This window comes from Benincasa hispida, chromosome 9 (assembly GCF_027475165.1).
Source record: "Benincasa hispida cultivar pf3 chromosome 9, pf3_genome.v1.1, whole genome shotgun sequence".
Taxonomy (NCBI): Eukaryota; Viridiplantae; Streptophyta; class Magnoliopsida; order Cucurbitales; family Cucurbitaceae; genus Benincasa; species Benincasa hispida.
In genome coordinates, this window is record NC_143486.1 from 85,112,915 (window position 1) to 85,137,409 (window position 24,495).

The 24,495-nt window shown below is 34.6% G+C and overlaps 3 protein-coding genes across 3 annotated transcripts; all 3 read right to left on the minus strand.

Annotated features, from left to right (window-relative positions):
- Nucleotides 1–6,830: 6,830 nt before the first annotated feature.
- On the minus strand, nt 6,831–12,708 carry LOC120084880 (ATP-dependent caseinolytic (Clp) protease/crotonase family protein). Its single transcript, XM_039040690.2, has 14 exons — nt 12,378–12,708; nt 12,130–12,210; nt 11,942–12,010; nt 11,686–11,749; nt 10,421–10,500; nt 10,100–10,183; nt 9,382–9,466; nt 8,727–8,812; nt 8,519–8,643; nt 8,132–8,192; nt 7,808–7,906; nt 7,605–7,706; nt 7,488–7,529; nt 6,831–7,305 (listed from the first exon to the last, which is right to left on the minus strand). The coding sequence occupies exons 1-14, from the start codon at nt 12,504–12,506 to the stop codon at nt 7,189–7,191; spliced, it is 1,224 nt and encodes a 407-aa protein (XP_038896618.1). The 5' UTR covers nt 12,507–12,708; the 3' UTR covers nt 6,831–7,188.
- Nucleotides 12,709–13,515: 807 nt separating this feature from the next.
- Nucleotides 13,516–19,213, minus strand: LOC120087354 (uncharacterized). The gene is made up of 7 exons (XM_039044344.2): nt 18,850–19,213; nt 18,516–18,720; nt 17,916–18,117; nt 17,450–17,643; nt 16,415–16,568; nt 14,995–15,159; nt 13,516–14,216 (listed from the first exon to the last, which is right to left on the minus strand). The coding sequence occupies exons 1-7, from the start codon at nt 19,031–19,033 to the stop codon at nt 13,755–13,757; spliced, it is 1,566 nt and encodes a 521-aa protein (XP_038900272.1). The 5' UTR covers nt 19,034–19,213; the 3' UTR covers nt 13,516–13,754.
- A 1,554-nt stretch (nt 19,214–20,767) lies between these two features.
- LOC120085128 (transmembrane 9 superfamily member 9-like) lies at nt 20,768–23,872 on the minus strand. Its single transcript, XM_039040991.2, has 7 exons — nt 23,609–23,872; nt 23,248–23,412; nt 22,964–23,073; nt 22,775–22,883; nt 22,579–22,691; nt 22,250–22,403; nt 20,768–22,009 (listed from the first exon to the last, which is right to left on the minus strand). Exons 1-7 carry the CDS (start codon nt 23,726–23,728, stop codon nt 20,855–20,857), a joined length of 1,926 nt encoding a protein of 641 aa, XP_038896919.1. The 5' UTR covers nt 23,729–23,872; the 3' UTR covers nt 20,768–20,854.
- Between the last annotated feature and the right edge of the window lie 623 nt (nt 23,873–24,495).

The following is a 24,495-nucleotide window of genomic DNA, read 5'->3' on the forward strand; positions in this document are numbered from 1 at the left end:
TTGTACTAATTTTTATATTTACAAGTTGTACTGTTTTTAACATTCACAATTTCTACTGTTTTTTACATTCACAATTTGCAGAAATAAGTATACAACTTGAAAAATACAATCTAACAAATGAATGTATCAGCCCTTAGCTTACAAGCATATTGGAATCTAAAGTTCGCCATCTTCTTTTGAACCAACACTTCTTACGTTGGAGATCCGATAAGTCGGTAACCATATGTTCAAGAAATTTTAAATAGAAGATACCACAATCTAATGTATTGCGACCTCATATATCTCTTGTTTCTGCACCATAAACTTGCCATGGGTCATGATGTAAGTCTGGTTTCTTCTGATAGAACATGCAAAAGTGAGTCAATGACGGCAATGTATGTGTCAAAGGTGTTAGGATTAGTGCAATATCATTCATCGAGATGTACGATGGCATGGAGTCTTATAACAATATCCGTCCTCTGTTCACTTCAATCACGATCAGGATCCAATATTCACGTAGGTTGATTTCACTATACACGTAGTCTACGTCAACCGATCCTGGTTGGTGATTTGGCTCCAAACCAAGCACAAGGTTAGTTAACTATCTTCTTTCGCCCATACAACAACAACTTCTTCCTCGGTCCTATCGATATGGCTCTGAACAAGCTTTCGGGTGTGAAAAAGTTCAAATGGCGTTGTTGGCAAAGAATGAATTAATTGTTAATGAACTAAATATACAAAATGAATTAATGAATGAATTAATTGAAAAAGCATATACATACCAATATTCCTAGTGGGAACATCATGAACTTATAGACGCATATCGTGGGCTGAGCAAGCAACTTTTTCCTAGAAAACAAAAATATGCTCTCAAGCACCTAAAAATGAAAGCCCAACACGTTACTAACCAAAACATAGTACATGTAACGATATAAAACTTGTAAACAAAATTAGTCCGTACATCACACTTGATCCATTCATTATCTTTCATCAACTCACAAAACAATTCTTTTGTGCTTTTACCCGTTCTAAACAAAGCCCCTGTGCCAGGTGTGTGAGGCTCCACATCATAGCTCGTAAGCCATTGTAGGAAGGCGTTGAACATTTCCTTTGGGACTGGATGAGTTGGATCGTATCTAACCCTATTAACCATATTAGGAGGACAAACACTTGGATCGTAGTACTTCCTCTTCAACTTTGATCATTTCACTTCAACCGGAGGGGTATAAGGCTTAACCTCTTTCCTCTTCCTACCCGTACATCTTGAAGCCTCAGTGACCTAGGATTTTTTCTCCACCTTGATCTTTAACTTCTTTATTGGAGGTGGGATTAGGCGTAGATGGATATCATCATCCATAGAGGATGGATCTGGTTTAGGTGGCTCGATGGCAGTGGTGGTGGTGAGTGTGGCATCGGTGGTGGTTACAGGCACAATGGCAGTGTGCTGGAGAGGCTGGGATCAGAGATAGGGCCGATAGGAGTGGTGCTCGAGAGAGTGAGATCAGAGATAGGGTCGATAGAAGTGGTGCTTTGGAGGATGGGATTGGAGATAGGGTCGATAGAAGTGGTGCTCGGGAGAGTGGGATTAGTGTTAGGATCGATAGGATTCCTCTCGACATGTTCTTCATCCACACCATCATGGTTACCTGGCTCGTCCTCACCATCATGGTCATGTTGCTTGTCCTCACCATTATGGCCACGTGACTCGTTTTCTGCATTGTTCTACACAACTACACCATATCATTAGTATGTAACACATGAAACACACCCACTCATCCACAAATTGTGAAATGTACATACCCGACATAATGTTTGCAATATCTCAATGATTGTTCGCAGTTGTACCTTCACCTCCCCCAAATCAGACTTCACCTCCCCCAATGTAGTCTCCACTCTCAAGACCCGCTTGTCTAAGATTTGCAAGTAGTTTCTACTCCGAATGCTCGTCCTATTTGAGTTGACATTGGGCTCTAGTACACCATTTGGCTCATGGATCTCAAAATTCTCTTTGTGGCAAGTCTCATGCTCAAATTGGAAAGGCATATGGTCCCCCTCATGAGGTTCATGTCTACTAGATACCTTCTCCTGGTCAATGTCTGCACCTTTTTCTTTTGAGCTCCTTGACACTAACAACATAAAATCCTCCTTTTGAAGCTCCAAATACGCTGGGCATTCGTCAACTTGAGTGTCCCAAAATTAACTCTCCGCATCAGACATCGTTAACGGCTTGATCACCAACTATATGACAAATATATTGTAAACAATGTTAAATAATGTTAAATACTAAAACAATGTGAGGTGGTGCTTGTTACTCACTGAAGGGGAGTTGAAGACATCTTTCTGCAATATCTTGTTGGACAATGAATGAGAACATGGCCACCTTAGAAATCGAGGCACAACATTATCGTTAAGTTGAATTGCAGCTCTCCTAGAAACAATGGATATAATCTCATATGCCCAAACCTATAAGACTATTTTAGTTTATAAGAAAGTAATGACAATTCATTACACATTTATGGTAAAGAAAATGTAAGAATTGATACTTGGAATGGAGGAAATCTGGGTAGATTGTACTTCAACAAATAACTTTTATTTGTTTTCACCTTCTCCTTATACGAGGTGACCTTGTCCTTTAACGCTTTCTTCAGACCATTGAAGATTCGCTCCTATAAAAGATGTCCCCAATTTCAGCTGTTGAAGTATTCGAGGTCCTCCACATCATCCAACAACGATTTATCAGTGCTACTTTTTGTCTTGTCTTTTCCTATCAACCCCAACTCATAATAATATACAAGAGTAACTTTCACTTCATCCAAGTCATTTTCAAACTTTAATGCCTTATAACATTCTTCAAACTTGGTGGGATGCACTTCCATCGCCATTAAATTCTTGAAATACTTCAATCGTAAAGATTTCGTCACTTCAACACTACAAACCAGTTTAGTAGGTGATGCCACAATCCCATCACCAATATGAAATTCTCCTTAAAAAATTCAACAATCATCCCATGTAAGTCAAAGGTCATGGAATCAGGCCTGTAACTTTCCACCTCCCTCAATAATATATGGTGGACTAGCGAGCTATCAAAGACTATGTCCATATCCACGAATTTTCTAAACATAGTCTTTCAAAACATTTAAAGCTGCCTCTCTATAAGTTTCTCTTTGATTATCTTATTTGCGATCCCAATATAAGACCTATCCAGGAAAACGATCCTATATAACAATCTTCAGATTAGCTATTACAACTGTAGGTAAAAGAAAAAAAAATTAGAGAAAAAAAGAGACAAAATTATATTATCAAGCATCATGGAAAACTCTCGTTTCAAGATCTCGCATCTTCCTCTCGTTCTTCTCGTTTCTTCATCTCGTTCTTCATTTCATTCTTCATCTCGTTCTTCCTCTCGTTCTTTCTCTCCTTAACTTTATACAAAAACGAAATCACGTGCAAGAAATGAAAAACGTAAACCACAATTTGTACCAGTGTTACCTTAACTTTTGGAGGTGCAGAAAAGAGCTAACGAGACAGTTAACCAATGGAAGAAGACCGTACAAAATTTCTTGGTGTTTGACAGTATAGAAATCAAATCGGATGCAAGTTGTGGCATTCAATTTTAACTGTACTGAGAGAGAAAAATATCGTACTGAGGGAGAGGAAAGAAGATGAAGCGAGAGGAATGAGGAAGTCTGAAATTTTAAATTTAAAACATTTGATTTCATTCCGATGAAGAACGAGAGGAATGAACGAGAGGAATGAGTGTGAAACGAGATGAACGAGCGAGAAATTGGGATGTGCACGCGTCTTCGAACATTTTAAGAACCAAATGGACATTTCACACACGACTGACATCATCAGAAGGCCAAAATTCGAGTGTTTTTGAAAGATGGGCCAAATTTTGAGTGAGCCTAAAAAATTGACTCATCCGTACGAAATTTTCGGTATCCATGCTTCAAAATCAAAAGATTTGTTACATTATAAATCTAATTATTAAAATCAAAACATTATCCATTCTTAATTAGATTCTAAAGGCTCTTGTTGGAAAGAATTTCATTTGACATAGGCCCTAATTTTGGATTAATCTATTAAACAAACTTGAGTCCTTTTAACAAAATTTAACAGTTAGACCTTGTTTGGTAATCATTTGGTTTTTTATTTTTGTTTTTGAAAATTAAGCCTATTTCATTCCACATTTCTTACAAAATTTGCATATTTCTTAAACACAATGGGTGAATTCTTAGCTAGATTTCAAAAGTAAAAACAATTTTTTGAAAACTACTTTTTTTAGTTCTCAAAATCTGGCTTGGTTTTTAAACAATTGGTAAAAAGTAGATAATAAAGAAAGAAAATTGGAGGTGGATGTAGTGTCTATAGGCTTAATTTAAAAAAAAAAAAAAAATCAAAATGGTTACCAAACGGAGTTTAAAATTCTATCAAGGGTTGTTTGGGGTGTTGAGTTGAGATATGATATCTGCAATTGTGGAGTACACACGTTTATGTTTAGAGTGTAAAGTTGAGTTCATACGTATGAGGTATCTAGTGCAGATTTTTGAACTTTAAATAATCTGTTTTTATGATGACTATTTGTTTTGAAGCTTATTTATTCAATAATTTACCCATTTTTTTATTGAATAAAATATGGATTATAATTCTTTTTCTTTTAATTTTTAAAGTTTTTCTTCTTCTGTTTTTTTTTTTTTTTTTTTTTTTTTTTTTTTTTTTTTTTTTTTTAATAATGAACAACAATTAATCAACTACATTTTTTTTTTGTAGGAATATAGTTAAATAAAATGAACAACCAAAGAAAAATTAAATTTTGATTCCTAATTTTTCTCCATGAATTTCATCTTCTTCTTTTTCTTCTTCTTGATACTTTCTAGTTTTACTTTATCATAAATTTTTTAATTAAATTTTTCTATCATCTTAACGACCAATGGAATGCCACCACATTTTTTCAACAATTTCACTTTCAATTCCTCTAAATTTGGAGGATCACCAGAGAACAAATCTCCATTTTTCACTATTTTTTGCCATAAAATGTTCCAGGAAAAGATCTCCATTTTATGATTTTTTTATGTTACATACTATTCAACTAGACACATACTTTTCCAAATATTACTAACACTAATTTGATATGTGAATTCAATTAAATAAAAATATATTTTACAAATTTCTACGTATAAATATTGCACTTAATGTAGACAAAGTACTATTATTTATATAATAAAAAACCATACAACATACTTTAACAATCACTAGTCTTATAATAATCGAAAGTGGCTGTTAAAGTTGATTATCGAAGATGATTTTCGTTGAAGTTTGTAGTTGAAAGTAGTTGTCGAAGCCTGAAATTGGTTGCATGAAGGTGGTATTGAAGTTGGTAGCCAGAGTTTGTCGTTGAAAGTGGTTTTCAGACCCGAAGTTGGTAGCACGAAGGTGGTCGTCGAAGTTGATCATTGAAAATGATTTACACCAGAGTTTGTAGTCGAAGGTGGTTGTCGGAGCTCAAAGTTGGTCGCATGAAGGTAATATTGGAATTGATTGTCAAGAGTTTTATCGTCAGAGGTGGTTGTCGAAGTCGGGAGTTGGTCGTCAGAGTTGCTCGCTTGAAGGTGGTCATCGAAGGTGATTTTCATTGGGGTTTGTAGTTGGAGGTAGTTGTCGGAACCTACAAACGTGGTTGTCGGAGTTGGTCATCAGAGTTCGTTGTCGAAGCCCAAAATTGATAGTCAGAGTTGGTCGCGCGAAGGTGGTTGTTGGAGTTGGTTGTCAGAATCCGAAATTAGTCATCGAAGTTTTCATCGAATGTTAGTTCTTGACCAAGAAGCACAAAGACAGATAAAGATACATGATACGAAGATACGACACAACGATACGTTAGTTTCTAAAAAACTAAGATACAGATACTTTGAAGATACGTTATATATATAATGTCTACTTAATTGCTATAATACTTATTTTAAATTAGATTAAAATAAATTCAAGAAGAGAGTGAAAACTTGAAAAAAAATCTAGTAATGTCAAATGATTATTGAATGACTAGAGTTGACGGTAAGAAAAAAAGTAGAAGATGAAGATTGAAGAAAGTTGAGATTGAAGGAGGTGTGAATCATGATTTAAATAGTGTGAGAGAAGGAAAGAATGAAAATTCGATTATGTTTTGGATTTTTTTAATTTTTTAATTTTTTTTATTATGTTTTTACCATTTTTAATTTATTTTGTTTTGGATTGCTCAATTTAAGTGGATTTTTATGTTTAGAAGTGATTTTAAAATGGTTGAAATCATTTTTGTCATTTTCAAAATCAGCGTGAAACATGTTTAATCCTTCAAAATTAATTTTGATGGTATGAAAATTGCATTTAAAAGTATAAATTTGAAAACTAAACTAATATTAACTAAAAGTGTGTTTTTGAGTGATTTTAAAAATGAAAAAAATGATTTTTGATGATTTTAAAATCACTCCTTAACATGCATTAAAATAAAATGGATTGTGTATTGGGCTTAAATTTGAAAAAAAAAATTGACCAACGTATCATTTTCACATATCTAGAAGCATATATGCTTATCTGAAATTTAAAAAAAAAATACTTCAAATAACGTATCAGACACGTATTTACCACGTATCTAGATGTATCCGTATCGTATCTGTATCTAATACCAATTTTCTGCACAATAAGAAGTATATGTACTTCTTAGGTTCTCAAAGTATGGTAGTAGCAATAGTCGCCAATAGTAGCCGATGGATGAAGCCATTGAAAACATTGGAAGAATTGGGAGTTTTTAGTGAGCTGGAGTGAGTTGGTAAAATATACCAACTCAACTCCACCAATTTTTAAAGTTAGTAGACTAAACATTACCGACTCAACTCGATTCATATTGATGAGCCAAACACTCCTTTAAAAAAGAGATAAAGCAATACAAGATACATAACATAAACATGGAGGTGGCAGTGATTACGAAAAAAATGCTCAAAACTCCATTTGATTGGCTGATTTTTTTTTAAAAAAAAAAAAGAAAAGAAAAAGAAACCTAATACACTAGATGGGAGAGGGAAAAAAACCCTGTCAAAATGGTCATTAAAGGTGAATAAGAGAAATTGAGTGGCTAAAATAATTGTGGTACGGTACAGGAGTGGGGAAAAGTACCCACGGGGCATGCGTTGGGTATATTTTTGCTTCTTTACTGTCAATTTGGATCTCTCTTAACGAACCTCAAATGAACGGTTCCCGTAATGCTGTGGGCAGCTCTAGTTCAGGTAATTCACCTGCCCGTGAAAAATAGCTGTCCACCATATCTTTACTCACATCCCCTAGGGTCGGAGGATTCCACTGCAGGGTTCACCATCAAATTATTAATTATTTTACATTAAAAAAAACATTTCATAAAATACATCTTCAAATTCCTCTATTAATCCATCAAGATAGGCATCTTGAAAGAGAGTTGTTCGACAGATAGATTCAAATTTTATGTAACAAAATGAGATTTAACCGAAGTACGGAGTTCAACAAACCTTAGGAGCGAAGTCTTTATCCACCAGCCTAGCTCGAACACCCTATCAATGCATACAAAAAGTAAGGCGTCCGATGACGAATTTTAACTGTCCAAATAAATTTGGAAGGGTAATTACCTCGTAGAAGTCGGGAGATGCCTGCTTTAGAATTCCATTGAGGGATATCCTGTATTCACGAGCAAGACATTGGTCGAGACTTTGAAACCTACCTTCGCGGATCTACGATTACAATGGGATAAAATAAGGATCAAGGAACTAATGTATTCCAACATATGTGTAAATAAAAATGAAACAAGAAAGATGGAAAGAAAGAAACTCACAGATCTTAACGTAACTTTCAGGCTCAACGGCGAAGCTTCTTTAAGTAACTTCAGGGTTGTTGAATACCATTCATCATAAGACTCTGCAGCCTCTTTTTCCTGACGTGTGGATTTAGACAAATAATACTTCAGTAAAATTACCATTGTGATTTCTAGAATGGAGAAACCGTTTCTGTTCAGAACTTGACTTGGACCATGCGCCTCGTGAGTTTTTGATTCTTAGTAGAGGTCAGCGACTTATACACTTGGCTAGTCTATAAATTCTATTCTACTAGTTGAAGTTTCCAACATCTTAAAGGTTTAGAAATAGAATACAACGCTTACCAATGCTTCTAAAATTTCCTCAACAGTGTCATGGCTAAAACACTTGTCAATTGCATCGAGCCTGTGGAAAAAGAAAGGCTTGGAAATTATTAGAATCTAGAAGAAATAAAAGAAAAATTATATTGTCGACGTCGCCATCATTTGTGTTCGAAAGATGAATTCTATCCTATGGTTGTTAAAGCCCTAGGATGTTTTATGACGGAGTTCACTATTTAACTCAGGCGACAATTCTCGTAGTCTCATGGTATGACACTTCTAATCCGTTCAGTAAGTACAAATTCTCAAAAGTAAAATCAACTTATTGAATTTCTTTGTATTAAATTTAACATCCGTAGAGGCTAGGACTTAACCTAAACAAAGAGGAAAGATGTAAAAGAAGAACAGTACTTGGAAAGAACACTCCTCCTACTATCAGGATAAACAAGATCACCGTATGCAGCAAGTGATGATTCTATGACAGAAGGGTCATCTGTAATCATTTTACCAAGGCGTTCTTCAATCCCACCAAGTCTCTGCCAGAGTTATATATAATCATTACAAGCCATGAATGAATAAGAATGAGAAATCAAAAAGGATGAAGGAACAGAAAACAAACTGCATTGAGCGAATAGTGTGTAGCAAGGCGACAGACAATCATCTCCACCCCATTAAGTTTATCACCAGTTAGAGCCAAGTATTCGCCTGGAAGAAAGAAAATTGTCCAAGAAAATTTGCTGCTTTTTAGACCAAACAAGCATATGGCGATCAAATTTTGGGACTATCATATATGGTTCAATTAAGGGATAGCAGAGAAGATTATGCAATTAAATATGTTGCTTTTGGATGTATTACTTGATCGAATTTACAATTATTGCCATCTGATCCTAACAGAACTTTCACTTAAATAAATGGCTTTACCACAATGATGATGTTCACTTTCCTTCATATTTTTTGTCATTCTTATACGCTTCAAGGGAAGACAGCCATGAGAAATCTTCATCAGTGCACCAATTCCTGGATCTTACATCAGTGCACCAAAGGAATTTACTATGGACTTTCTTCTATCTTCCAATTGAACTAATTTGAGGAATCCAACATTGTGCTATGCGCTCGACTTAAACAATTCCGGGATCTTATATTTCTAGGTTTTACCCTTATTTCTTTTCTTTCTCTCTCTCTCTCTCTCTCTGTTTTTTTTTTTTTTTTTGGGTTGGGGGGGTGGGGGGAAACAAATTCAAAATGCTGCAAGATTTTAATAATATATATACTACCTAAGTAGCCAGGAAGACGAGAAAGATAGAAGGAAGCTCCAGCGTCAGGATGAAAACCCATTCGAACCTCAGGATGAGAAAAAACCTGTAATAATTACATGTAAGAAGAAGAAGAAATGTGGAGACTCTACATATTGCTTTTGTCAATACGAATAGATGGGTGTGATATAAATGGGTATATTTCTAGCGACTTACGAAAATAGGAGTTTGAAGGTGAGTGTTCTTTCTTGCACAAATTGTGCTTCTACTACATAAAAATATTTGGAAACTTATAATTTGAAAGGAAAAGCCTAATCCCATTGCCAACAGTGTGGTCCAGTAAAATTCCAAATTATGAAATCTGTGCAGAAATGCTATTGCTGTCCATCCCTTCCAGAAATATATTATACACTCAGATAAACACGTTCATAGGATATGCAATTTCTAGAATTAAATAGTACATTTGTACTTTCCTTTATTTCATTTCTCTCCCTTTGGGAGAATGTTCCCTCAAACAATTTTCAATCAATGAGAAGTTCATTTCTTGTTTAGCTATCAAACATTTGCTGACATTCATCAAGTTCTATTAAATTTCTCCATTTTCAAATACTTGAATCTATTTATTCAAATATGACGTTATGCGACGTTGACGAGCAATGTCAAATAGAGTCATTTAAGTATCCAGATAGAATAACATCACAAAAAGATGATCGCACTTATTGCACCTATATTCACTTACAGTTCTATCAGTCACCACTTTGAACATTCCTGGAAGGGAAATCCCAGCCCCACCTCCCATCATGATACCATCCAACAGGGCCACCTAATAAAAATAATAATGACAAGCTACAAAGTTTTATAGGCGGCATAAAGTTCATACATAAATACATATACAAACAAAATAAAGAGAGAGGGAAAAAAAAACCATAAATTGCATACTGAAACTCTCTTTAACCCCAACAGTAACCCTAGACCCAGAGAAAAAATCATCAAGAGTGATGAGCTCTTTTTAGTCAATCAAAATATGGAATATTTCAACAGAGAACATGAAGTTACTCACATGTGGCTTCAAGTAAGTTCCTTGAAGATACACAAATTTGTATAATGTCTCAAAGAACTTCTTGCAGTCTTCAATATTCCCTGTGCCCAAAACGAAAAAGGATCAACTTAAGGTTCTAACTTACTTGCATGAGATAGTGAAACCCCATTTAAAGCACCATACACTGGATGAAAGATGAAAATAAATCTGTTAGGCTGTTATTGTAGTTTCTTTTTCTCATCCTTTTTAATATTTTATTATTTAGTTACAACTATGAAAACTATACAAATCAATGGATGTGGATTATTGTCCAAAAGGAGAACCAAACGTGGGAAAGATTTTTCATAGTGTGACACTGTCTAATTCACTAAGTTTATGAACCTTTAATCAAAGATCTCTATTTCATATAACCAAACTGGTCCATTACGTCAGTACGTTTCTTTATCTAAGTAATCTAAATAACAAAAAAAAGTGATATAATAGTGAATTCCAATTCGAAAGAAATAAAGGCCATCAGGAAACATTCATTTGATTCCAGTTCCACTTATTTTCTTTACATTACTTGAATAATTCTTGGAACTCATATGTGTGTGACATGTAATTGAGGGGAGAGCATCAAAGACTTTATTGTGAGGTTTCTCACGATATAAAGGATAACTATTGAGTTCAATTTTTCCTTCTCCATATCCTTCCAGAATCTTTTTTCTCTTTAATCGGTATTGTAGCTTCCCCAAAGCAAAAGCCAAGACAATATGGAGGTTTTCCTCTTCATTTTCATTCTATTTCTTATAATAGGAATTAGATCAGTTTTTGGGATAAAGAAGATAGGGTATGAGAACGAGTGAGGTCGTATTACTTCAACTTAGGCCTCCAACCTCAAACATATTTGCTAATACTAACAGTTTTCTTTCTTACTTTTGGCCAGTCGAAGAAAGCTTTCACGATTTCCCTAATATGGTATTGACCTTGATTTCCAGTCATCCTCTCGTCTCCATTTTCATTTCTATCCTTTTCATTACATTTGTTTCATATTAGAAAATTTGCTGAAATGACAATCATATCATTTCCCTGAGAAACCGACAGCATTTGCCATTCATAATGAGAATACTGAGGCATGAACAAAATTAACATTAAACAAGCAATGTCATAGCCTATTTGCCTTCGTAGAGTCTCAATACTTAATAGCAACACTGAATCCTACAAAATTACATGATCATATAAATGTCTCAACCAATGCCAATGATTAGTTTTCAAAGTTCCATTCGAAACATCAAAAGACCTCTCACCTTCATTTGATAAATGATAAAGCGCAACAACATCTGCACCGGAGCAAAAGGCCCTGCCACTACCCTTCAAAAAAGAAATAATATGACACTTCTCAGGTGCGGGAGGTAGAACAAGTCCGAATGATAAAACACAAGCTAAACTTACAATAGCTTCCAGATAAATTAAGACGTTTCTGACACTGGAAATATAAAAATTAAATCGGAGAAAGAGTTCAACGTTGAGCATCCGTGAATGCACACGCAAACCAATTCACACCTTCATTAAGACAAATCCGATATCAGAATTTTCCTCCCACGACTCATAAAGCCTGTTCAACCGAGCTACCTACAACAAATAGAGCTCTTCTTTGAACATCTTCCAACAAGTAGGCAATTATGAACCAAACAAGATAGAAAGCTAATCTCACTACACAGAAAAGAAGAAAAGAATCGTAGAAAAAGAACCATGGAAGTAGTGAGAGCATTGAGAGCTGATGGCCTATTGAGGATAGCTGCTCTGGACTTCGGTCTTCCTTCCACTAGAACCTAAATATCACATAAACACTTCTTCAGAACAAAACCGATACCTGCTCAGTAAGCTCCTCCTCCGAAAATGAATCCAGTTTAGGAGAGAAAAACAGAAAGAAAGAGACGCATTTCCGCGTTTGATAACTTGTTAACAAACTAATAAAGAACTCCGAACACGAACGAACCTGGTCGGAAAGATCATCAGTTTGAGCATAGTTTGGTAGAGCAGAGAAGCCTCTCTTCAGGTTAGAAAATGAACTAAATCGCTGAAATGAAGATCTCCTCACTGCTTCCAGTGCTTTCCATCTCTGCATCTCTCCCCGTCTTTCTGGAAGTCTGTGTGAATTGTTCTAGATTCCACAATCTTCGTTCTCGTCTATGAATTCTTTGAAGCTAAGAACACTTTCAAATTTCAAGCGAAGTTCAAAGAAATTTTGCTCCGTATTGCGGCTACGAGACCGTTCTTGATTCGGAGATTTTGGGACTGTCTGGTGTTTAGTTGGAGGGAAAAAGCCCATTTCATTAGGCGCTGATTCCAGATAAATGGACCGAAGGCTTCTTTGAGGCCCAAGTCCAACTATGTAACGGCCCAACAATGAGGAAACCCGGTCCAGCATATGGCCCATGTGGATTTGAAACAATTTTAAACATTTTTCTCAATATTAATATTAGATTATTTATTGAGCATATTTAACATTTTAAAAGAATCCATAGCTTCAAAATTTACTTACTATTTATGATAACAGAAGAAAAGAGAAGGAATAGATTCAATTTTTCTAGTGATCTAAGAAAATGAGTATTTGTCCATTCATTAGGGTTGATGTACTATAGGAACGAAATGTTTGAAATGTTTGTCATACATGACATATATTGTGCTAACTTTTCTTTATTCTTTTTTTTTTTTAGTTCAACATGTAAAGTAGAGATCTAACTCTCTAATACATAGGTCAATAACACGATATCTTAACCAATTGAGTTATATTCACGTTGGTGGTTATAATTTATCGATCTGAACATAATTTAATTGGTTAAAATATTGTATTTTGTTTTAAGAATTCAAATAATAAAAAATCTTCTCATGTCAGTCCAAAATTATTTCAAATTTGTACAAAACTATTCTTGTTCGGTAGGTAACTTTTTCCCCCATATAAATAAGCTTTCAATTCTAATATGACAAACTAGAAAACTTACATCTAAAACAAACTAAAGAGTGCCAATTGGCTCCACTCGATCACTTATTTTGGAAGTCTTATCTGCTTGGAAGGAACTTTTCAAGTATTAAAAGAAATGTTTTCAAGTGAAAAAAAAAAAAATTGTAAGCACTTTGCCCAAACAGACTCACTTTTACTAGTTTCGAATAACTTTTAATTCTAGACAAACTAAAGGTGTTTTCAGCTCTATTTTAGTTACAAAAACACACAATGGAATGTCATCCTTTCAACACAACACATCTAAATTGAATCTATAACACTAACAGGCTAGTGAAGAGCTATACTAAATAAACCACATGATTTTGTAGCTTGTTCATTTGTAGTTCCACCAAACCTTCATTCAAGTGCAGATCAGCTGGAAAATGTAGGGCCATCTTGTATGGTTTTAACAGGAACAGTATAAGGAGAATTCCAGTCAGCATCAAACACTTCTTGAACCTGCTTAACAATAGCTGGGTTGTATGTTCCAAAGCTGACACCAGAAGTTACATAGAAGTAATCCCATCCAAGATTGCTTGTTCCTATGTGTGCTCTAACATCACTAACTACAAACTTTCCATGCTGAACTCTAGTAAAACTTGGATATGCATTTTTCGTTCTCGTTCCGTTGTGATAAAGTGCCGGTCCCGTTTCATTATAACCGGGAACAACATAGTATTTGATCTCAACTTTGCCAAAACAATCATTGAATTTTGAAGAGTTACAGAGGATGTTTGAGTAGAGGAGAGACTTGAGGTATGGATCGGTGCTCTCAACAAAATGTGTCCAATATGATACCAATAACTTGACAGTTGCATTTTTTGAGAAGACGACCTGTAATGATAAATGGATTTGTCAAGATTTAAAATCTAGAATGAAAGCCCTTTTCTACCAGATTGTACAAGAAACCTCGGTATTGAAACTTAGAAATGGTTGGGGTTAGGATGCAGTGAATACCAAACGGCCTCACATAATTTTAATACTTGACATTACTAGTCTCAAGAATGCTCAACTATTGCATACCTTTCCGTCTGTTAAATGTTTTTGTAAGATCAACAACCTAAAAACTAGTCTCGATAAATTCCAAGTTTAGTCGTTGGCTTTTAAATTTGTGTCTAACAGGTCTCTAAACTTTAAAAAGTATATACAAGATCTCTAAACTTACAATTTTGTATTTAAAGTCCTTGTCTTTAAAAAATATTTAATAACTCTCTCAACTAGAACATATTTGAAATTAGTATATGAAACTAACAAACTTGTGTCTAATGGGTCTCTAACATATTTGAACTTTTTAAAAATTAATGGCTCTATTAGATGTAAAATTGAATATTTGTCTAATAAAATTCTACACTTTTAATTTTTTGTCTAATAGATCCATGAATTTTAAAAATTGTCCAATAGGTCTTTGACCTATTTACACAAAATTGCATGTTTAAAAATATGTTAACAAATTTAAAGTTTAGAGACCAAATAGACACAAACATGAAAGTTTAGAACCTTGTAATTTAACCACTTTGAGCCCTTTTTCTACATCATTTTCTAATAACAGTAATGGGAGTGCATTATAACATTAACCGCAGAAGCAATCAGGAAAAGTCACGGATAAATTTACCTCTGATATTGCAGAAGACAAGGACGACCAGTAAATTGTGGGTGTGGTAAATTGAGACTGACCCAGCCAGTCCATGGTACTAATCCTAACAGTTGCTCCACTGCTCACAGATTTAATTGTATCTGACCATGCCTGTTCGTCAGATTGGTACCTGCCAAATAATAGCTGTGGACTGCAAATGATTTTAAAGTGGAGGATGAGGTACACTATCTAAAACTAACAAGGTGTTTGGGGTGTTAAGTTGATTATTATAATTAATAGTTATTATAGTTCGTAGGTTATAATAGTTTATATGTTATAATAGTCTGTATATGGAATGCATACTATTATGATTATTTTGGTTTGGGTTATAATAGTTTGTGTTTGGAGTGTAGACTATCTTAGTCTAGGTAGGAAATAGTAAATACTATAACAAAGAAGGAAAGAGAAGGTGAGTAGGAAATAGTAAACACTTAGCAAAGAGAGATTTGAAATAGTGATATTGTAGTTAACTACAGGTTATAATAGTTGAAAACACCAACTAGTATTATTAGAACCCCAAACATGGAGTGTGCTGACTATAACAGCCCACTCTACCCACTTGAAGTTTGGGGTTCAAACACTCCCTAAATGTAAATGGAGACCTGTTAGTTGTTCACCCACTGGAGCTATTGATACAACTGAGCATCACCACCTTTCAAAAACAGTATTATCTCTCGGCCTATACAGCAAGCAATGGATACCAAGAAAAACGGCACCCAGAATACACATACAGGCCACAAACATGTGATATGCATTTCCACTTTTCCTCTAAACCGAATTCTTTATATTAATTTCTTCTAAACACTTCTAGTTGGTGTTGGTTTTGTGGCTTTGTCTGAATTCCACGTTTGTCTATGGATATGTCTTAATTTCTGGTATATAAGGATGTAAAGGTATCTTACATCCTCATCCTGGTAACCATTTTGCAGGGAAGTATGGGTTTATAGGATGCCTAATTGACATAAAAATCTGACAGAAGTCCAGAAGATCAATATTTTACTTGAACTGAAGTCGAAGTAATTCGTAACAAAATGATAATAGTTAACTACAGTAAATTGGGTTCGCACCTAAAGTTCAAAGTTGTATGTTAAACTAATATTTCATAAAAAGAATTTGTAATATCGATCAATTCACTTCACTACTTCTCAAAATCTATATCAGGTTTAATTTGATTGGATTGTTCAATTTAGTACGTGGTTAAATACTATATCTCTTAATTTTTCATATATCATATGAATTTAATAATGAATTTATAATACATTACTTGCTAATATTTTATAGCATGGCTCACCTTACTCAGGTTTTGTTCCTTTTCCCTTAACGCATTGTACTTACTTTAGTTTAAACTTCGTATTCCAGAAGAGAAATAGCACAAAAAGGTGACAATATTGCCAAATACCTCTGGAGGGGCGAAAGAGACATAGCAAGAGTAAGGCAGCAACGTTGATAAGCTGCTCCCAGGAGTCTGGATAGATAATTTGAGTGTGTAAGGATCTGAAATAAACGGATATCCTAATGTATGGAGAAACTTCATATACGGTGGAAGCGGTGACCTGCAAAATGGTTAACAGTACCAAACAATGTTAACAGTGAGCATATTGGAAACTTCACATATGAATGGATATCCTAGATTGCACGAAGAGGAATGTGGCAGAGAAAATGTTTAACTTAAGCAAAACAAATTAAATACCAGTGATACAAACATATCGGTACGTCTAATTTGTAATTGTGTTTTCAAGTATCCTTAAATTTCTCCATGTACATTTGAACCAACTTGAGGGAAGAAAAAAAAAGTGAAGTTGATTACAGGAAAACAAACTATATCTATATTTATCCTCACATGCTAAACATTGATATATTTCAAGAAACTAAATTTAATATAAGCTCAAAATTCTTTGCGCTATATCTATAGGGAATGGGGATTTGGGAAATGGATTTTATTGGCCTGTATTTGTAAATTTTACTGCCATTTTTTTCATTTTCAATATTATTCTCTCCATATTTGCCAGTCACAAACCGATTTCACTGTGTTTCTCATCTAAAATAACATAACCTTATTAAATAGATCATTTACTATGGGAGTAACAAATACAACCAGGGGCCTTTTTCGAAAGACAACATACATTTTACATAAATTGGCTACCACCAGGGCTTAAATTGATTTGTTCCCTGGGAAGGAAGTTTTTTTTTAAGGATTCCAACCTCCTAAGATGCATTGATGATAGATTACAATTATTAGAAGGTCCATGCAACGTTTTTGATAAGTGGCTCTTGATATATGCATTCCTTCAGGAGCCAGAAGAAAAAATCCTCAGTTCCTTGCATCTAACTACTCAGAAAAAGGAAGAAAAAAGGAATCTACTGCCAATATTGAATAAATCACAAAAGTACATTCTTCTGAAAAATGAAGGAAAACGAGAATTGTTGGACTTGCCTGCATCTAGACTCAGGATCAATAAAATATGACCAGCAAGGAACTTTTCTATGTGTCTGCCACTGGTGGTCAAATATTGTTCTTGTATAATCCGTGTGATTAAGAAATGCAAGTTTCAATAGATTGTCAAAGTAGACCTTCACATGAGCTGCTATTCTTGGGCAGCCAGCAAGATATATTCCGAGTTCCTTCACCTAAAACCATCAAGTGATTGTGGCATCAAGCTTAAGACTCAATTTCATTAACACTGTTGTGTGTGTGTGACCAATACTAAATATAACCAAAGAATTCAATGACAATGTTCGAAAAGGGTGCCCGGGAAATCAGAATTATACTTTTCACCAATAAATAAAAACCACTATCAAAGATTTGAAGCTCCATTACCTGTTTCAAAGCCTCCTAATCAACTAATAATGTGGCTGAAGGTAAATTCTTGATATAAAAAGTGCTTTCAGTATCAGCTTACCTGTGAAAGAGATTTCCAATCCTGGTTTGCAGACCCTATATACACATCCCTATCATCAGATATCCAAACTTTGGAATGGACTATGCCTGACCCATACCAATCACCGAGTAGTAAAGTTACATTCTGCACGTTTGGTCTTCCAGATGCTAAGTCAGCTGGTTCTTTTACATAGTTAGGATATACTCCCGAGTGAGATACCAGCCTACATAATGAAAAGTTCTCAAATCAATAAACATAATGAAGAATTTCAAAATTATTTACTTAAATAGGTCAGATCCGAAATTTCCACCATCAAATAGATAAGCAATTACATGATTATTTGCTGATAGCATATCTTCTTCTTGAAAAAGTCTGCTTATAGATCATAACCATAAATTGTTTCATCATTCAAATAGATAAGCAATTAAAACTCTTAAAACTTACATATTGATCTTATCATCTTCAAGGAGTAAAATATGCATATTTTGAACTACCAAGTATAATTTAATACTACAGTATGTAAGGTAAACTCCAGAGCAGATAATCATTTGTATTTAAACCATTTCTATTTCCCAACCCTATATTATTATCAAAGCAACACCAAACCCACATTCAATCTACCTGACATTGACATTGCGATCGGCAGCTTTCTCTATGGCTGAATAAACATCATAACCTTTACTGGCCCCAAATTTCTTCAAATCCTCAATCGAGTATCCATAGTCCCCCGATCGGGAATCATTAGGACCAACTAGTAATTCCCAATACTGAGCAATAATATCCAAACGCTGCGTCGAGTTCCCAGCTAACCATACGAACACATCTCCTGATAATCCAACAAATCTAAGAATTAGGTCAAAATTTCTAGGGATCTAAACCGAGATGATTGGAGCAAAAAAAACAAAATAATCAAATGAATTTGAAATGCAAATGGCAAAATGAGTATTAGATTTACGAGTAGAGAGGACGCCTTGAACCAGCTGAAGCTGCGGCATATCGGTGGGAATTGATTGTACAAGCCAAGCCTTGCATTGTGATCGAGTGAAGGAGAGAACAGGCGGGAATTGGCTGATGAAGAAGAAGAAGAAGAAGAGAGCACTGAAAATGGTAGTTACAGTTGGAGTCTGCGCTTTCATCATCCTTCAACGTCCTTTGAAATGGTAGCAAATTATCTTTTTATCCTCAATTTCAAGGCTTTTTTACGTTCTGTTTACCTTCGCTTTGACTAAAACGCCCCCCTTTAATTTCGTGTAAAAAAAACCCAATTTTTTTTTAGAGAAAATATATTAAAAAGTTGGTGAAAAACTTAAATACAGGCTGAGTCGGCTGACAAAGCGGACGACATCTTATCCAAAAAATGACCAAAACAAAAACTCTTTTTGACCCCCTGAGAGAAGAGACACTAAAAAAAAATATCCGCTTAAACTGTTGCAAGGGCAAGAACAATCTTGTTACGAGCCTTATTACAAAAAGAAAATCTCAAAACATTCGTTTGAGGAGTGAGGAAAAGAATATCCTCATCATCATTCAACATTTCTGATAAATCTATACTATCTTTGTTTAGGATATTGATAATCTCCAGAGAATCCAACTCGATTACTAAAGGGGTAAGTACTTTGAAAACTTGTCGGGTAAAAAAATCCCAAATTTTAATATATATATATATATATTCTCAGTTATTCACATTAACTAATTTACTTTGATGTTTAGGAAAAAAAGTTATTCATTTTGATTCGGGAACTCGGGAACTAGATTGTTATTAAAAAATTTATAACAATCGTATGAGAGATAAAATTAGTTCTAAGCTAGATTGGTAATTAGCGGCAATTTCTTCCAAAATTATTTTTGTTTTCGTTTTTGTCTTTTTAGGAAAAGACTTTTTTATAATATTGCAATTTGCATGTAGATCCATTATAATAACAATAAAAATTTTCCTATTTCAAAATTATTCTATGTAAAATGAATAAACAAGATTAGTGAACAGGCGGACCATACAATGTACAGACGGCACCGAATTTTGAAAGGAAAATAAAAATAGTTTGTATCACATCAAAATTTAAGGTAGAATTTGATAAATTAAAAATTTAGGATAGAAAATTAATAGCCATACCAAATATAAATGCAAATTAAAAAAAAACTTCAATGGGCTACATGGTTCCAACGGTCATATTTTACTTTTTAAATAAACACAATCTTAATAATGGTAATATTATAGTAATTTTTTTTAATAATATTGATACTATTGTAATTAACTTATGTATAAACAATCAATTTCTAAATATCCTATTCGTTAATTTGTCGTGTGTGTATATATTTAAGTGAAAGTTTTTCCCTGTTATTTAGTCATTTTGAAAAATAAATAAATAATCATAAATTTCAATATATAAAAAAATTACTTGAATACCTATGGCCTCTCATAACCATTTTACTTTTTATTTTTTGTTTTTGAAAATTAGGTTTATTTTCTCCCAATTTCTTACCATGGTATGTATATTTTTCAAGTACAATGGTTGAATTCTTAACCAAATTCCAAATTCCAAAACCAAATTCTTAAAAAATATATTTTTTTTGTTTTTAAATTTTGACTTTATTTTTTAAACCATTGATAAAATGTAGATAACAAAGAAAGAAATTTATAGAGGTAAAAGAAGTAGTGTCTAAGTGTAATTTTCAAAAAAACAAAAATTAAAAAACCAAATCGTTACGGGATCTATGTTATTCATTTTCTATTCAATTATTAAATATTTATTAACTAATTAAATTTTTTCCAGCATCCCATCCTTTTGGCTCTGGCCTGCTAATGCTAGTGATTAAGTTTCACCGTTCACAGTTCAAACAATATATGAATGTCAAAAGCATTAAGTACCAGGATCTTTCAACTACAAAAACCCTTAGCTTCTCAAGTTTAGTACACAATGAAAGGAAAATCAAAGAGAAAGCAATAAGGAAGAAAAACCATGCTAATCAAATTTCACACTGGAATAGATGACTCTTGTGAACCAAAAGCATGCAAAGAATCCAATGGTACCAGTCAGCACAAAGAATGCATATGAAGCAACTAACATGTATCCTATGTACAACAACACAGAAATAAGCTTTGTGATCTCCAGGGACTTGGAGAAGTACGAAATCGAGTAAAGGAAGAGGTAAATAGCAACTGAGCCCGATGTTATGTACGATCGCCACCACCAGCGATAATCCTCCCTGCATAACTGTAAATAACAAAGCATGATGGATATTTCAGCACAAGTGACAGTGAGGATGACAAAAACCGGCAAGTGGAAGCCAAAGAACCAATAAAACTGATTTAGCCAAGTTGCAGTAAGGCTGAAGGACAACTCGACGAAGACGGTTGAAAAGGGGAGTATCCCTCCGATCAAAACAATAGGGATCGGATTCATGTACCAGGACTGACGTGGGATTTGCCTGTGGAGTGAGTTGGTCTTCACAGGTTTTTCAATTGCTTCCTTCTTGAATCCAACATAACTTCCCACAAAGACAAGCGGGGCAGAGATTCCAATCCATAGAAGGAGCAGAACAAACATTGCCCAAGATGGCACTTCTACAGATGATTTTTGAGCCCATAAGAGAGCATTTAACAGGGAAAAGATTATATAGATGACAGAAGGGAATGTGAAGGCTGTCTTAAAGGCAATTTTCTTCCAATCTGAACCGTTAAACATCTTGTAAAGACGGGCAGACACGTAACCAGCACAGAGGCTCATGAAGATCCAAAGCAAGAGCATGGTTGTAATAAGATCGCCCTTACTACAAGGGGAGAGGAGTCCCAGGATGGCCAAAAGCATAGTGCCAAGAATCATTCCAAGAATCTGAACTCCAGTGCCAACATGGACGCAAAGGAGATCTGAATTACATGGTGGCCTGAAAACATCCCCGTGGATGAGTTTCCAACCTGTCGCTTTTTGGGCTCTATCTTGGGTCTCAAGATCGTTGTAGTTAAAAATATCACGGTGAATCCGCCACACAATTACTGCCAGTATGCCAGAGATCACAAGAATAGACTCTAAACCATTCAGTATAGAGAACCAGTGCATCTGGTCATCCCTTGTGGCAAGATAGGCGTCCCATCTTGCTGGCCAATCGACCTCACTCTCCTTCAATTTAGGAAGAATAATACATGTTATTGGTGAAAAGCAAATAACTATGTGATTGACCTGATGGTATTTGACAATAAGCGATACAGCAGCAAAGAAACAAAATGCAAGGAAATAAGCACCCAAAAAAAAAAAAAATCATAATTGGGATAATACTCATGCTCTGGTAACAACTAACAACTGAAGAATATTTGGATATAAAATGCAATCATACAGTTCTAATTAACTATTAAGACATACCTGGTACTCAATGTCATAAGTAAAAATGATTTCCTTGCCTTCCTCAACCACTTGAGGACCATCGGAGTTAATAACCGTAACTTTTGAGATTGGGTCACAAGTTGATAGACGGGTATTCCTTTCTTTCCATTTCCCATTATACTCATGTTTGATACTGCTTGGCATCCAAAAGTTATAGAGAAGAAGTCATGTAAAATCATAAACATATAAGAACTCTACTGCAAAGCATGGATGGCAGTACGTAAGGTTTGGCTAAGCACCAGAGCGGTGATAAGAAGATTTGAACTTAATCAAATGGGGGATGGAAGAGAGGGAGAAAAGGGGAAAACCTGAATGGCTTAACCTCAAATCCCACAATTCTAGTAGAATTTGCTCGTAAATCATGATAATACTTGATGGTAAATAACAAGTGGTTGTAGATGAAGTATTTTTCAGCTTGTTCCTGAGCATAGAGAAACAAACGTGAGCATTTTCAAATATCATACAACCACTGCAAGTTCATCAATACAAAATGAGAAAACTTGCCTCAGAATAATACCCTTTAAGCCCCATATGAAATCCAAGTTGATAAGCAAGGGGAGACTCATGTTCAAATATTCTAATCGGATGAACCAAAGGGAGGTTATCAAGAATCCTATCAAATGCATGGCAAACTCATTAAAAAAATGCATAATACCCAAGAGTCTAATCTGGCTAGGTGAAGGACTTTCATACATTTGAACCATATACTCATCCTCAATCTTCTTTTTCAACTTTTCAGCTCCTTCGCTGTCAAGTTCAATCCGGCATATTATGTTGCACAGCCGATGCTCCAACATTTTGGCCTGCAAACACAACGCCATAAACTTGAAAACGCCACAGATTTTAATAATTGAATAAGCTCTTTGCTATCATTTTCTATGGAACCTTTTTGTGATTGATAATGACAATACAAACATAAAAAATACATCAAAACTAGAAGGACTCTGTATAATCTTAAGAATGGATATAAAAGCTACCACATAAGGGGAGTTTTGACTTCGATCACCAAGTAAAATTTCTCCGAGATTCTCCGCATCGTCCTCAATCTTTTCGGGACGACAAAACGGAAGTGAGTAATACGAAACCGGCAACTGGGTCTTTGTAGAAGTTAATCCTTTCACCTTCACTTTCAAGTCATCCCCCTGCAAAAAAAAAAAAAAAAAAAAAAAAAAAAAAGAAGAATCGGTACATATTCTCAGACAATTTCTCAAACACCTCGGCGGCATAAAACCTTAATCATTATAAAAACACCCTTTACAACATACTTCGCTATATTTCGAACTCTAATCCAATAAACAAACGTAAATCTAATGAATCCATCAGAAGTTTTGAATTGACCTTCTTGAAATCCACTGGACGAATGCCGAAGAAGTTGAAACAGTGGACATAGTGAAAGAGAAGCAGAAAGCTGAGAGAGATCGTCAATGTCCGGACTGGAAGAGAGCTCCGAGACGCCATTGGTGAGTTTGAAGAGAATTACAGAACAAGAACTGTAGTCAACGAGATGCAATCTTGTTCTTCCCTTCTCCATCTTCCTCACCACGCGGAATCTCATGCACTTGCAGTTGGTCAACGTGATTATAAAAGGCGTAGTTGCGAAATAACAAATGTACATATATATCTATATATATTGTAAATTCAGTAATGGTTTTTGAAAGGGTTGTTTTTAAATATAGGAAAATGAGTAAACTTTTGAATCTATTTGTCTATCTATTTGGTTATATTTGAAAATATTTTCAACAGTTTTATCATTTAAAATAAATATAACAAAAAAAAAAAATTCAATTTTTTATTATTCCAATTTTACTATTTTTGGTGGTTTCATCGTGTATATGCTTATTTGATATACTTAGGGGCGTATATGGATCGGATTGGTCCAGTTGGCAACCTAAATGATTCAAACATGGTCTCCAACTAATAACTAATTTCATAAAGCTAAAGTCATACATACTAAATGTCTATAATATCTCTTACAAACTTTATAAAAAAAGAAACGTTCTTAAAAGAAAAATATAAAGAATTCACAAAATCACCAATTCTAAAAGAAATATATATATATAATTCAGGTTGGGTTGAGTCAGCCCAATTTTTTTTATTCAACTCTAGACCCAACCCAACTAAAAAAAGTAGAAAAGATTCAACCCAACTCTACCAAAATACTAACCCAACCCTTATAATTTGGGTTGGGTAGTCCGGATTGTTCAGGTTTGGGTTATTTGAACACC

What these genes read in the sequence shown, in the direction of transcription:
- LOC120084880 (XM_039040690.2), bottom strand. Translation starts at nt 12,506, where the DNA reads ATGCAGAGATGGAAAGCACTGGAAGCAGTGAGGAGATCTTCATTTCAG. An exon ending in TCGTCTTCCTGGCTACTTAG is followed by an intron (nt 8,813 to 9,381) that starts GTAGTATATATA and finishes TCTTTCTTCCAG; the next exon opens with GCGAATACTTGGCTCTAACT. An exon ending in CATCTCCCGACTTCTACGAG is followed by an intron (nt 7,530 to 7,604) that starts GTAATTACCCTT and finishes ATGCATTGATAG; the next exon opens with GGTGTTCGAGCTAGGCTGGT.
- LOC120087354 (XM_039044344.2), bottom strand. Translation starts at nt 19,033, where the DNA reads ATGATGAAAGCGCAGACTCCAACTGTAACTACCATTTTCAGTGCTCTC. An exon ending in GATCGCAATGTCAATGTCAG is followed by an intron (nt 18,118 to 18,515) that starts GTAGATTGAATG and finishes TTCATTATGTAG; the next exon opens with GCTGGTATCTCACTCGGGAG. An exon ending in TGTCTTCTGCAATATCAGAG is followed by an intron (nt 14,217 to 14,994) that starts GTAAATTTATCC and finishes TTATCATTACAG; the next exon opens with GTCGTCTTCTCAAAAAATGC.
- LOC120085128 (XM_039040991.2), bottom strand. Translation starts at nt 23,728, where the DNA reads ATGGCGTCTCGGAGCTCTCTTCCAGTCCGGACATTGACGATCTCTCTC. An exon ending in GTCCAGTGGATTTCAAGAAG is followed by an intron (nt 23,413 to 23,608) that starts GTCAATTCAAAA and finishes TTTTTTTTGCAG; the next exon opens with GGGGATGACTTGAAAGTGAA. An exon ending in GATGAGTATATGGTTCAAAT is followed by an intron (nt 22,884 to 22,963) that starts GTATGAAAGTCC and finishes TGCATTTGATAG; the next exon opens with GATTCTTGATAACCTCCCTT.